Source organism: Ctenopharyngodon idella, chromosome 1 (genome assembly GCF_019924925.1).
Source record: "Ctenopharyngodon idella isolate HZGC_01 chromosome 1, HZGC01, whole genome shotgun sequence".
NCBI lineage: Eukaryota > Metazoa > Chordata > Actinopteri > Cypriniformes > Xenocyprididae > Ctenopharyngodon > Ctenopharyngodon idella.
Genome location: NC_067220.1, coordinates 20945085 through 20960357, shown reverse-complemented (window position 1 = coordinate 20960357; position 15273 = coordinate 20945085). Strand labels below are relative to the sequence as shown.

At 37.1% G+C, this 15273-nt stretch overlaps 1 protein-coding gene across 2 annotated transcripts in view; it reads right to left on the bottom strand.

The window, feature by feature from the left end:
* ncapg (non-SMC condensin I complex, subunit G) overlaps window positions 1-15273 on the bottom strand; it is an 18977-nt gene extending 3704 nt beyond the window's left edge. The window contains exons 1-20 of one of the 2 annotated variants that reach the window (XM_051864234.1): window positions 15115-15149; window positions 14731-14767; window positions 14355-14472; window positions 13552-13773; window positions 13219-13447; window positions 12926-13071; window positions 12625-12709; window positions 11973-12168; window positions 10713-10862; window positions 10420-10560; window positions 8985-9108; window positions 8538-8627; window positions 8272-8457; window positions 7222-7332; window positions 6906-7025; window positions 6593-6823; window positions 5938-6119; window positions 4778-4940; window positions 4500-4670; window positions 4175-4301 (exon numbers count right to left, since the gene is read on the bottom strand). In XM_051864234.1, coding sequence (XP_051720194.1) covers window positions 4175-4301; window positions 4500-4670; window positions 4778-4940; window positions 5938-6119; window positions 6593-6823; window positions 6906-7025; window positions 7222-7332; window positions 8272-8457; window positions 8538-8627; window positions 8985-9108; window positions 10420-10560; window positions 10713-10862; window positions 11973-12168; window positions 12625-12709; window positions 12926-13071; window positions 13219-13447; window positions 13552-13773; window positions 14355-14472; window positions 14731-14750 — 2812 coding nt within the window. In that variant the 5' untranslated portion in view covers window positions 14751-14767; window positions 15115-15149. Of the gene's footprint in view, window positions 1-4174; window positions 4302-4499; window positions 4671-4777; window positions 4941-5937; window positions 6120-6592; window positions 6824-6905; window positions 7026-7221; window positions 7333-8271; window positions 8458-8537; window positions 8628-8984; window positions 9109-10419; window positions 10561-10712; window positions 10863-11972; window positions 12169-12624; window positions 12710-12925; window positions 13072-13218; window positions 13448-13551; window positions 13774-14354; window positions 14473-14730; window positions 14768-15114 lie in introns of both variants that reach the window. The other variant, XM_051864242.1, reaches the window with a different exon arrangement.

Below are 15273 nucleotides of genomic sequence, written 5' to 3'. Positions count from 1 at the left end.
CGTCTCCGTCTTCCTGAACTGCAGTGCGTCACCAAAAAAAAAACGAAACTCAGCATATAGGCCGCACAGACATGAGAAATATCTATAGAAAGCTTGAAATGTCTACTTTTAAACAAATCTATTGAAAAGAAATACTTGCTGCTTATGTAATCCATATGAAAGGTGCATTTCTCTCTATAGGCGCATTCACTTTACTGCGGAGATGGAGAAGTAGCATTGTCAACCTCTTTGCAGCCAATATGGACTCAGAAAACACTAATAAATAATAAATAAATTGACTAATAAATTAGTGCGCTTGAGCAAGGAATAGTTTATATTACAGCCATATCACCCTGTAGCTAGGGCTGCACGATAATGGTTAAACTGATAACGATTATTTTGCTCAAAATTATAATCACGATTATTAATCATGATTATTCTATCAAAAAGGGTAATGTAGTTATGGTCATTTTGCACGTTCTTTACCAACATACACTTCACCCAAAAGGCCTGTAGGTGGCACACCGACTTCATTTAACCAACTATGATAACTTCGTTAGATGGTAAATCAATACAAAACACATGGTTTTGGTGAACGCTTTGTAATCTGTATTCACATTAGATTTTTAAAGCAACACAATTCATTTGCAAATGAGACAAACCACAGATTCAGATTACCCTGCAAATTCCTAAAGCAAGAACGATGCTCTTTGATTATATATATATATATATTATATATATATATATATATATAAAAAAATAAATAAAAAAAAAGTCCCAGCGACGGGACATTCTAAAATGCTTAACGTGGCTTAATGTACTAAGACAGTGATGTTAAAAGACCAAACTCCATAAACATCATAATAAACCATACTGTACAGCAAAGCAGATGAGCCCAGAATATGAACGCAATGTGTTTAATTACACGTAAAGTGTTTTCCTCCCATAGAAAACCGTTAAAGAAAAAGCTTAATGTCACTTAATGTAGCCTATACTAAGTGATATTAAAAGATCAAATTCTGCACAAACCAATTTTTCTGTATAGTATGCTTTATTAGTATAGTGTTTAATAAGTTTGGTATTTTAATGTCACTGTCTTAGTACATTAAACGACGTTAAGCTTTATGGGAGGAAAATGCTTAATTAAATGTGTTGCGTTCATATTATACTATTAAAAATGAAACTAAACCGCCAGTAGGTGGCAGCAAGTAACCGTCTTAATGAGTGAGTCATTGATTGATTCATCCAAACGATTCATTCAAATGGACTTGTTTTTGTTACTGAATGATTCAGCGTTTTGAACGAATCGGCCGAGTGTTGCGCTTTGGTTCTGCTGTGATCTTTGTTTGAAACTATTTTCGCTGATAAAATAGAACAAAAACAGTCAATGTTCCTTCTAAAAGTGGCTTAATATTAACTACTTGTTAATTGAACTGTTGTATGAAATCAGTGTCACGTTTTTAATCGTGATGGTAGCTTATTTAGGAAAACAGCATTCTTGGTTGTGTGGTTTTGCTTACCAGTATCAAGTTATAAAAACTCTGCATTTTGAATTTTTACCGCAGTATGTTTAACTGAGTTTCTTTTTGTGTGCGTTTCGCTCATGTTTCCATTTCTCTTTGAGATGGTGCGCGAGCCTCAACAGTGCAACCTTGTTCTCGTCAGTACATTATACAGCCTATTATTATCCACTATCGATCGCCACTAACACTAAATGTAATAAAATCAGTCATACTTGCGTTTTGGTGATTCTCAAGTTGCTTTTTTTTTTTTTGGTATTAATCAGGACCTTGTCCGGTCGGGAAAGTAAAGTTCGAGCCCTGACATGTTAAACCAGCACTAAAATCCTGATTTATAATTGAGACGTTGTCTGACAAAATCACCATACACATAAGATAAAGACATTTGCTGTGATTTTGGCTATATGTACACATAAAATGATCACTCAGGTTAGAAGCAATAGTATCTATTTTATTTGTTCTCTGACAGAGCACACATCCTCAACTGAATGCGCTGCTGAACCAGAGAGGTGCGTCTGCGGCTGGAAAGCAAGATCTCGCACTCGTGCGGTAGTACCAGGGGGTCTCGGAAGCTAGATCAGGTTAACAAGTCGCTATATTCGTCACAACGCGCTTTCTTAGAAAAAAGTCGCAAAAGGGGTCTGAAAAGGCGCTAAGTTGGCAACACTGATGCAACCTTCTGTCTACAGGTCCAAGCGCGCCGCTGTCCAAAACGGCGTTACGGCAATTTTGCACCGGCCGGAGGCAATTACCAAACTGGTTCCGTGTGCGTATCACACCAATGTACATATTTTGTGACAGCAAATCAAAGTTATTAATTATTTATGTTTTATTCAAAATAAACTGGTAGTATTATTTTTCTTCAAAACTATCTAAAAAATTTAATGCCTGTAGAAATAAAATGTAATGCTTTTTAATTCCATTTAAGGCCTTAATTTTCGCAAAATCCATTTAATGACTTTTAATGCTTTTTAATGCCCCGCGGACACCCTGGACTGGCTGTGTGACACTTTCACTGAAGCAATCAATCGAGAGAAGCAGATATCGTTATCGCGATTAAAATACGATTAATCGTGCAGCCCTACCAAGACTTGTTGCCCACTGAAGCTAAGCAGGGTTGAGCCTGGTTAGTACCTGGATGGGGGACCTCCTGGGAAAACTAGGTTGCTGCTGGAAAAGGTGTTAGTGAGGCTGGCAGGGGGTGACCTGTGGTCTGTGTTGGTCCTAACGCCCCATTTTAGTGATGGGAACACTATACTGTAAAAAGCACCATCCTTCGGATGAGACATTAAACCTGACTCTGGTCTTTAAAAAAAAATCCCATGGCACTTCTCGTAAAAAGAGTAGGTGTAACCCTGGTGTCCTGGCCAAATTCCCTCCACCAGCCTAACTAATCATTGCCTCCCCATCCACTGAATTGGCTCTATCACTCTCTCTCCTCTCCACCTGCAGCTGGTGTGTGGTGAGCGCACTGGCGCCGATGTACTGTGGCTACCGTCGTATCATCCAAGTGGATGCTGCACACTGGTGGTAGTTGAGGAGAGACCCCCAATATGATTGTAAAGCGCTATAAAAATTCATTCATTCATTCAGGCATTCATTCAGCCTATATATATTAAACGCTCCGTATTCTTAGTATTGGTTTAGTATTCTCATCAGTATATTTTTAAGTACTGTAAAGTACTGTAAAGCTACCTCTATATTCATGGCGAGAACTAGATAACTAGAACTAGTTAAACTAGGTTTTTAAATTTGATCTTCTATAAAAATTCTAAAACTAAATCTGAAGTACTGTAATTAAATTAATATAAAAGTGCAATTATTTGACTAATGGCTAAAATAAATGGACTAATAGTCGACTAGAAAAATCTTTAATCGGGGGCAGCCCTATTGTAAAGCATTATATATTGTGAAGGGCCATTTTATTATGGTTACTGTAGCGCTGTGCTGGAATTTATTTTCAAGGAAGTACCATGTCTATTAATGGGTATAGCTACAGTAACGTCCTCAAGTTATTCCAAAACTGTATGAATTTCTACTGCTGAACACAGAAGATGATATTTTGAAGAATGTCAGTAACCAAACAGTTAAAGGGCCCCATTGACTTCCATAGTATGAAAGTCAATGGGGGCCCATCAACTGTTTGAAGTCAATAAAGCCCATCAACTGTCAAATTATCATCTTTTGTGTTCAGCAGAAGAAATTCTTGCAGGTTCAGAACAACTTGAGGGTGATTAAATGTTAATTTTGAGGTGAACTATCCCTTTAAGATCCTTTCCATGTAAACTGGCTCTCTTAAAACATAGTAGAGTATGTTTTTGAGCAGTAATCCTAAAAAACAAAAAAAACTTTTTTTTTTTTTTTAGTTATAAGAAAGAACCATATTTTATCAAAACAATGTTCTTCTGCAAAATGCATGCAGTTTTGTTCAACCGCTTGTGGGCCAAAAGTTACAGTGTACTTTTAAATATTTTAACTGAATCAACTGAAAAACTAATATTAGGTCAACCATCAACCCTTACATATATTAAACTAGACAGGACTTAGAACAATGTTAGACGGATAAATAAAAATATACTAATTAAATCTTCACTAAGGGGACATTTTTTTTTTGCCCCTTAGCCATGATACATTTCTGAACCTAGTGACAGAATGGTTAGCTTGCTTGCTAGTACCTCCAGTATTGTCATCCAAGTTAAGCAAAGTTGTGTCCTGGTTACTGGCTGATTTGGAACAACGATCCCCATTTAGTTGGTTACGAAGCTTCTCAATAACCCTTGTACAGTACTTATCTTTCACTTCCTGTAACACACACAAGACGGAGAGACAGTGATCACTTGATGGATCATAAATAATTGTGTACATTAATGAAAAACCCTACAGTTAGACTGTCGTTCATTTCTCAACCATTTCTGCTTAAACTGTTGTTTTTTTGCGTTTATCCAATGCTGCTCTCCAACCATTTACATGTTCACTAAAGAGACATAACTACAGCAATACCTGTAAAATGTCTTTTAACAGTAGTTGCAATTCGTTGTTGGTAGGTCCAGGTTCAGTGTTAATCTCCAGCCAGCTGAGAGTTTTACAGTAGAGACGCACCTCAGGAGCAGAAACGTCCCTCAAAATCTCATTACAAACACGCACTGCCAGGGAGTCATGCACAGACACAGCCTGCAAAAGAGATGTTTGATCATTTACATAATATCAACATATTAAAGTGCTTTGAACAAAACCCATTACTGTTATTTCTGTAAGTGTGCATGTAAGTTTAAGAGTACCTGTATGGCAGCAGGTTGCACAAGAGCGCTGGGTCGTGTTAGTTCAACAAACAGTTCAGCCACATTGGATGTGTCTACCTCAGACAATGGAGAGGTCACAGGAGCATTGAACAGAGTTCTCATGGTTGGCAGAAAACTCTCCTCCACACACTCTTGATTTGCTCTAGTGTACAACAATTACAAGAACTGTAAATATCTGGCTGTGCTGTTACAACAGTCTTTAATGGAATGGCAGCATTATAATAATTCAGACATACATATTACATTAAAGGGTTAGCTCTAGTGTTGGGCGATATGATCCATTTTCATATCGTCCTATCGTCAGCCTGTGAGATCGGCGATACGTGATATTATCGTGTGTGGGGGGGGGGGGGGGGGGGGGGGGGGGGGGGGGGTAATTTTTAGTCATTAAATTACTCATTAAATACTGAGGAGTATTTCAACATGTCAGCAGGAAATTTACAGACACATATCCTCTCATGCTATTACAGATGCAGCATTTTGACAGTACTTCAACACGAGATGAGAACATTTCCTCAATGATGTCACAAGTGTGGTTATGTGGTGATGTTATGAAATTAGGGAAGGCAAATGAATTGTAGGTTCTAATATTAATTTAATAATAATACTAGCCTTATAATAATAATAATAATAATAAAATACATGAATAGGAGAACGAGCCAATTATAGTCTTGGTAATATTGCCATCGGCAATATCTCTGGCTATCATCATTGGCATTGTGTATCGGCACAACCCTAGTTCACCCAAAAATTTAAATTCTGATATTTGATGTGTTCTATGTGTGCACGTTGATTACTGTTTATATGCGAATAAAAGGCTAAAGTGATCCTGTTTCTTCGTATGACTTGTTTTAAACATCTCAATTCATATGGATTACTTTTATCTCTTTATGACCCTTTTGAAACATTAAAGTTTTGGTGGAATGGATTTTCAATATAGGGACTGAAATCTCTCAGGTTTCATTAATGTTCACTTGTGTTTCAAAGATGAATGAAAGTCACGTGTGTTTAAAATAAACGAGGGCGAGTTTGGGTTAACTACACCTTTAATTAAACTGAGAAAAAAAAAGAAAAAAAAAAAAAAAAAATCACGTAAATGCTTTGAGTGCAAGCGAGGGAGGATCTCCCTACATGTATACCTGCTGGCCCGGGCATATAGCTGTAAGAATACCCCCAGGCAATGCCGTAGTCTTTGGTCATCCTCCGTTACAGGATTGTACCACAATAGCACCAAACGGGACAGCAGCTTTGGACTTAGGATTCTCCCACAGTACATCAACTTGGCCAGACCCTCTGCCGTCTCTGTGCGGAGCTCACAGATCTGAAAAATGTCAAATAGGTTTCATTTGGTACAATTTGCAGTACATTTACACCATCTGGACATCATGTATAAACAGGGCACATTGTCAAAATGCCTGCCAATCAGCTCCAGCAAGTTGCCAGCTCAAGGAGTTGGCAGAAAATTTCTGCATTGATTCAACATGTGAATAAAACTGTAATGTTAACAGTTCACTCACATAAGGCTGTTAACAGCAATTTCAAGTCAAAACTGAACATTCTTTTCATGCCGACTTTAAAAGGTGCAACAAAATTACAAATGTAATCTGTCAATTTCACTTTTGTTCAAGTACAAAACTTTTTTTTTTTTTTCTTAGTCCCTTTATTACAATAGGCTTCTAATAATAATTTATATTTTCAGCTGTTGGGTTACATTTTACTGGTGATAGCGAGGCCTAAGTTCCAATAGTGTACCTTTAACATATGAAAATGCCTAAAATAATGGATATGCAGTACCTCACTATCAAGGAATTCTGAAAGCATCTTCAGAATGCTCTGGACGGTACTCTCCTCTTCAGTTTGTTGGTCAGGTTGTCCGTTACTGTTGTCTGGTGAGTCAGGTGAGTCAAGTGCCTGGGAGATAGGAGTAGGCTTGTCTTGCAGGATGTTAAGGCCATTGAGCAGGAGCTGGTCAATGAGAGCTCGGAGAGCACTGATCCTGATTTTAGGCTCGTCTAGCTGTGTGATCTAAAACACACACAAAAAAATAATCTCCAAGCTTCCAAGACGAAGTGAATTCGGTCATCTTTAACACAAGTGTTTTAAATACCTGCAAGAGCAGCACAAGGTGTGTGTTGGCGAGGTCTTTACTGTGGAGAGCGGCAGTTCCCAAACAGATGACAGCCATGTTACGCACAGCAGGGTTAGGGTTGGAAACACTTGGCAATATCTAGGAATGAAAAAGCACTTTAAAATTATATTCTCTTAGCTGCAGCTCCAGTTAAGCACTGCACTAATTTGTGTACAAAGTTCAGTAACCAAAATGGCTTGTGATAAAAGCGCCATACAGACCCAGGTTTTTCCTATACTGCAGAAAAGCAGGAAATGGTTATTAATGTGAGTGCTTTTATGAATGAGTATAGTACCAGTGACTCTATCAGAGCATTCATGGTAGGGCAGATTCCTCTCTTGATGTTCATTTGCTTGAACAACTCAGCACACATCGTCAGACATTTCAACAAAGTCTCTGGATCACTCTGGGGAAAATACACATGACATGCGATAACATTATGTTAGAATTACATTTAAATTAAGCACAATGTAAGGCTTGCTGTCAATATGCACATGCACTTTAATGGAGTCAACTATGCCAGAGTGTTCACCTAAAATGTGACACCAAGACTCCTGTAATGTTCATTTATGACACTGCCTGACCAATTAACTAACAATGAACTAATGATCACATGATACAATTTGAACATTGAACAATTTTAATCCAAAACACCCATCCACAAAAAACAAAAACAAAAAAAACAACAAAAACAAACACACTGTCGGAGAGTGAATTTGTAGTTGTGGTGCTTCAGCACCCTTAATTTTCGGTGGGTTTTTGGTATGTTTTTGCTGATACTCCTAACTTTTTGAAGCTGCTACAAAGTAAAAAAGTTAGTTTCGAGCCCTGTTAATAAATTAACTAACATGAACTAACAATGTGCAATACAGTATTTATTAATCTTTGTTCATGTTACTTCACAGTGTGCATTAACTAATGTTAACAAATACAACTTTTGATTTTAATAATGTATCAGGAAATATTTGTTGGAAGAACTATTTTAAAATGTAATTTATTACCATGATTATTGTTAATTATTGAACTATTATTCCAGTCTACAGTCATACGATCATTCAGAAATCATTCTAATATGCCGTTTGTGCTCAAATAAGATTCTTATTAATAACAGCTGAAAACAGTTACTACTACTAAATATTTTTGTGATACATCATGTGATGCATCATTTTTCAGAATTCTTTAATAAAAAAAGTTCAAAAGAACATCATTTATTTAAAACATTATAAATTGTATTTACTGTCATTTTTTATTAAACAAATGCTTGCTTGCTGAATGTATTAATTTTTTTTTTTTTTTTTTTTTTTTTTTTATAAATATGTATGTGATTATCCTTGTAAATTTGTACCTTCTCCACACGCTGCTCCTTGATATTTTCAGCAAGTTGTGAAGCCTCAAGAGCAAGCTGGTTCTTGAGCTCTTCCAGCTGAGAGATGGAGTCTTTCAGCTCAGCTGCACGACTGAAGTCCTGACAGTTGATGCACTCTTCTAGAGTCTGCTTTGCCTCCATTATCTGCACTCGCACCTCAGCTAGCTATAGAAAAATATTTTAAAATGCCAATCTAATGCAATAGGTTGATGCCACTAACCAGTGGTTTATGAAGTTTTACTCACTCTAACTTGTTTTCTGCGTTTCTCATTCTCATCCACAGGTTCAGAGATGGGCAAAATGGGCTCTCTCACATCAGAGATTATTTCAGCAACCTGATTAAAATAAACGCACACATACATAACAATTAAACCCTCAGTGAACTGCTGTAGAGACACTTGACTGCATAAATTGGCAGATCTCAAAGGTCACATTTACATAAATCAACCAATTACGTTTTTTCAGCCATCTGTCACTGATTAATCTTGTTGCATGTGTGAAAAATACTTAAATCAGATTTTTGGTGACACCCGATTTAGGTCAGTTTCAACGTTGACACAGCCAAAGAAAAGAACATACTCCATCTGAGAAGACTACACTGACAATCCCAGGCTGCCACAAACAGATGATTTAAAAAAAAAAAAAAAAAAAAAAAAAAAAAAAAAGAGTATGATGTTCCCACAAGGACTGACCATCTGAATTTTCTGTGCGTCATCTCGTAGAATGCCAATCAGTTTCTCCACCAGCAGACCAATCAGAGACGTGGGTGTGTTGGGCATCACCAGAATCTCCTGGAGCACTGCTACCATGCGCTTCCTACAACGGTTCATGGCAAGATTAAAACTAACACATTTTGGTTGCACTTTATTTTACAGTACTTGCACATGTCCTTACAGTGTATTTACCTAAGAATTAGGGCTGGACGATTAATCGAAATGTAATCGAAACCGAAATTCAGAACCTCTGACCGACTTAATTTTCCCATGTCGGTTATTTTGTTTTTTTAATCCTGTTAATATGTCTCCCTTAAAAACATAATACTGCGTGTATAGCCACATGACTCTACCCTGTCCAGTCAGTGGCATCAAAAGCAACACAGAGGTGAACGCTGAGTCAACACACAGAGACGGCGCGCGAGCGGTGAGCCTTGCATCTTCACTAAACTTTGTCAGTTGTATGTGTTTTAAGGTTTGACAGTTTGGACATTCAAGCGATTGTAGATGATCGGATGTGTATTATATCGAGCTACCGTGCTTGCGCAGCTGCAATGTGGCACAAACACTCATACAAACAGTAGCTGCGCAAAACGTGAAGATCGCGCGCACAGAGAGGAACGCAGAAACTAGTTGTCAGCGTTGTCCTGTGATTTACCACTAAAGTAGCTTAGAAACTCAAAACTTATAGCATATATTTTTCTATTTTTGAAGGAACTATTTACAACCCACAGCTTCACAATTATTAGAGAGATGGTATGACTAATTTACACATGCAATCACTCATTACGTACTGGTACTGTGCTAATTTATCTTTATCTGATTTACAACGAGCAGAAATCTGTAAGAAATGTTATGAACTATAGATAAAATAACTGCTGAAAGTGAGCTGCTATGTCAGATCATTCTTTCAATAGGAAAAAATATCCCACCTTTAAACAGTCAATGCTATTTACAGTACAAACATTGTCAGTGAACTATGAGGGCAAAAAACAAAAACAAACAAAATAATCGTTTATTAATTGTAATCGAGGTAAAATGTTCAATTAATCGAGGTTTTGATTTTAGGCCATAACCGTCCAGCCCTACTAAGAAAGTACTGGGTAACATAAGGTAACTACATGGGTTAAGGTTAGGTTTAGGGGTAGGTTCAAGGTTAGTACCTAGTTATTACCAAGTTATTGCAATTACTATAATAAGTACATAGTATGCACATGGGAATCAGGATAGTAAAATAAAGTGATACCTACATTTTTAATGTAAACTAAACATGCAGTTAAAAAATAAAACGGCCTTTTAAAAGGTGTTTAATACAGACATGAAGGGAGGAAATGGACTATCAAGAACTGAAGACAAGTCTAGGATGTTTCTTCTACACTGATCAGCAAGAAATCAGAGTATTGAAAACTCAGACCTGCCGCCTTCTTCAGAAGTGTCCAGACACCCGACTAGCAGAATCAGCTGCTGTCCAACAAACTCTTGGGTCATCACCATCTCAAGCTGTGTCATATCAGCTCTTTGCTCCTCAGACAGCTGAGAAATGCTCTTTAGATAGCTGAAACAAAAAGGCTTCCTTATTTAGCTGGGTTATCATTTGCAAATGTTTGACAATATAAACTGAATTCAAAAAGAAAAATCAAAAATGGAAGAATTATAATTAACCCAATTAAAAGTGTTACAAGAAACATAAGTGTAGCACACATTCACCTGTATAGATACTCTGCAAAGATGGCTGCCTCAGGAAGTAACTTCTCCAGTAATTCCTCACCCTCATCTCCTCTACTCTTGACAAACTCACACAATGCTCTCCAGTACAACACATTTTCACATGTTAGGGAGTCTACAGTAATTAGTTTCCTGTACAGAGAGACATACATATTTAAGAAATGAGACTAATGCTGAAAATTGCCCAATGCATATATACTGGCAGGCAGTGTGCAGCAACTCGTAACTTGATAAAGCATATTGCACACTGCATTATTAAATCGAATATTAACATAACTAATGCAATTACACATTACATTTTGCATGGCACCTAACTTTTTCTGCAGCAGTTTATTTCTGCTATGAAGAAGCGTTATCGCCATCTAAGGGCATTGAAGGTACTATATCTTGTGCATTCTACTTTTACTCACCCAGACTTGTCAACAAGGCTACTTTACATGAATGCGAGTGCATTAGCAGTGAGTTGCTGAATCACAGGTGTTTGATTTAAGAGATGAGGTCATGACTGCAGCCGGTGATAAGGATGAAATCAGCACATCCAGCGCAAGTAGACTTTGACTATTTAATTTTACTTATTTTATTTATCCACTATATTGACAAAAGACCTTTTTAAAGGATATTGGGTTCCTTATGGCCTTTTTGTGCACTTGAGCTTAACTGAGATTTGAGAGTTTGTAGACGTTTAAGAGGCTGTTGTGTCAACCTTGATTTATTGCAATATTGAGGTGTTCAGATTTATTTTGATTTTAGAAAATAAATATTTCTCATCTAACAAATCAATTGTTTATTTTGACTGGCAAGTCTCTTAGGTGTTGAGGACTAGTGCATCTTTGAGCCTAGATTCAGCATGAGTAAAATACTTTTAAAATCAGATACTCTAAGACTTTTACTCAAGTCGTATTAGAATTGGTTACTTGTGACTTGTAATAGAGTAATTTTCGCTGTAAGGTATCTGTACTTTTACTCAAATATGGTTTTCATGTAATCTTTACACCTCTGGCTGAAATTACTATGCTTCTACTGTTAGCAGAAAGCAAAGCACAGTGAAAATAAAAAAAATATTCTAATTTCCATTTTTTTTTTTCCTCCCCTCTTTTCATTAAAACTTTTCCAAGATTCCAAATGAACACACAAAGGGCAGGGCACATGTACGTGTTTTGAAATTTTGGTGGTTTGAATTCTGTCACAAAACTGCAGTGACTGAAGTATGCTTGTACTGTTTTTTAGATTCAAGTAACTGACCTCTCATCCAGCCTAATACCATTCTGCAGGAGTTCATCAGAGCTTGTTGCCATGGAGAAGATGGCATGTAAGGTAGTCACAGCAGTTTCTGCACAGTTCTCTACATCCAGTCTGTGCAGCAACTGCAAAACATCTCCCTGCAGCAAGCGAAGCCAAGCAGGCAGCAAATGGGTCTTGATGACCTCCTTCACTGAGTCTAAGGGAGATGGACATGATTTGTTTATTAACTCTTACCGCCCTGTCAGCAACAAGGCTAGCATAGCATAAAGAATATAAGATACAAAACTGTAAGATAAATAAGTATATAAGCTTAATACAAGACAATAATTCTAAGAGGTATTAAAAATTCTAAGATGCATTTAGTTGATACTTTGCCAAATATTTGTATTAAACATGTTTGTTGTCTGATATTATCAAAGGCACTGCAGTAAGATGTTTGATAGTAAAAAGGATTTGAAAGGGAAGACATAATGGGGTGTTTTTATTAGTAGAAACCTGTGTGCAAGTCTTTAATGATCCAGTTGTCATCTAGTAAACAACTTGTCTGTGCCTAGAGGACTTCGTTTTTAGGAAACAATGCACATGAACTGTAATACACGTGTACAATTGGATTCTTAGACAGTTTGATCAACAAACATCACAATTTCCTTACCTGCAGAGTCACTGAGGCCTTCATGCAATAGACTCACTCTCTGAGCGATGCTCAGAGCTCGAATGTGCACTTTCTCTGCCAGTACCTGAGGCACATACATAAACACATATTTATTGCATACACTACTGTTAACAAATGAATGAAATTAATACCTTTATTCAGCAAAGATGCATTAAATTGATCAAAACTGACAGTAAAGACTTTCACATTTAAAAAAACAAACACAAAAATACCTCTATTTACTATTTGTTAACTTTCATTGCAGGTTTGATCAGTTTGGCATTTTCTTCAACATTTTTACCTGATAAGCAAGTTTCCTGACTTTCTCTTTGACGTCCCGGGTGCGCTTGTAGATTTTAGGAAGCGTAGCAGCCGAAGGAGCAATGCAAGACAGCACAGCACGTCGAACCTCTGGGTTCGAGTCATTTTCCAAAAGCAGAATATATGCTACAAACACAGAATTAATCACATTTACCTTAATTAAAATTTACATTCCTTGAAAACTCAAGGATCAATATTGAACGTTAACATGTTAAGTAGGGACTGTAGCTCAATGTCCTTTAGCGTGAGTGTGAGTATGAGCATTCAGTGTACCTTTAATAGTGGGGCAGTTGGAGTCATTGGGATCCTGGAGTCTGGCCATGGCCAGTGCTGCCTGAATCCTGACATTAGGGTATTTGTCTGTGACTCTGACCAGCATGGCTTCATGGATCCTATCACACAGATCATCATCGATCTGAGCATTCTCACTCAAACTGCCCAGCAACTTATTCACCAGCTGACAAACACGAAACCGCACTGCATGGCTGCTCGCACCATGAGACTGAGGGAGAGAAAAAGATGGATAAGAAATCTAATGTAAACAAAGGTACACTATGATGTATGATTTTTCCCACAACCCAAATGTCTGCATATGAGTGACACTACCTCCAACAGGAAGTTGAACAGAAAGTTCAAAAACTCATTGTCATCGTCATCATTTTCCTCCTCCTCCTCTTCAGCCTCCTCATTAACAGGCATTTCAAAACTCGCAGCAAACTTAGTGACAAAATCAATGACATTCTCCACTGCTGGCTCTCGGGTGTAAATGATCATGGCATACTTCAGGCAGCGTATGAACTCCTCATGGAATTCGGTCTTCTCTTCCAACTACACAAAGAATTAAAAACAATCTCTTATTCAGAAGATTGCTTAATGTGTCAGACAGACAACATGTTGGAATATATCCCATGCACCTACACTATCATTTAAAAGTTTGGGGTTGGTTTTTGATGTTATTGAAAGGTCTCTTAAACCCACCAAGGCTGCATTTATCTGACCAAAAATTCAGTAATAACAGTAATACTGTGAATTATTATTACATTTAAAAATAAATGTAATATTTTAATATATTTTAAAGTGTAATTTATTCCTGTGATGGAAGTGGAATTTTTAACAGCGATTACTCCAGTTTTCAGTGTCACGTGATCCTTCAGAAATCATTCTAATGATATGCTAATTTGGTATCAAAAAACATTTCTCATTATTATCATTGTTGTAAACAGTTATGCTGCTCAATATTTGTGGAAACTTTCATACTTTTTTCAGAACAATATTTATTTGAAACTTTTGTTTAAATAAATTAATGCATTCTTCCTGATTAAAAGCACTTATTTCTGTCAAATACTGACCCCAAACTTTTTGACGATAATGTACACTACAAAATTCACATAATGACACATTTGCTTTACCTTATCGTATCTGGTCTTCAAACTGGCAACAAGTTTTGCCTTGTTATTATGAGCTTTCTGTGCGCGCCGGAAAGCCTCTTCAATCTCTATATCAGCGTCTCCAGACATGTTGATGTTGCTAAGACACAAAAACAAATTACATGCCAGCCTTCTGGTGTGAATGAATGATATTTGATATACGTTTACAAAACCCAAACACCCATTAATTTCAGACCGATACCCAAATGAAACACAGTATATAAATGACACCTGCTTAAACATGTATTTGGTTTTTAGTTGTTTTAGCGTTAGCCGTTAATAACACATTCCACAGGTTAAAGTTAATTAGTCACAGCAAATGTCGGATAACGTTAACTCAGCACGACAGAATCGTTACCTGATCTTTCCTCCACCCATTGGACACTTTTAATGATCTAAATAAAGAGTTATTCATTAAATAAGCTAGCATATACCACACAGCAAGATGTATAGTAATCCCACAACAAATCAAAACACATGCACGAAGAGCGCAGATGAAATTGCTGGATTAAAAATCAGTTTCCCTAAGTGAAACAGACATTTGTTTGTGCGTATAAAATGAGCGACACCGCCTCGCTAGCACCGACAGTTAGCAACAACACAAAAACATGACGAATTATCTCATAATTATCATTTTAACAAATTACAAATTTGTCAGAACATTCATCCTTGCTAGTGTATCTGCGTAATTTCTTATCAAGAGGTTTTATGAAGAAAAAAAACACTTTAATCCTCGTCATACCTGAAGGAAATCGATCTTGAGCCGTGTATCTTGAATAACGGTGAAAGCGCCACTTTTCAAAATGTGCTCTCGCGAGAATTACGAGAACCCCCTCCTTCCTTGAATGTTTGCAACGGACAATACTATGGGTTTTCCTTTAGGGGGCGTTGAGAGGCTTAG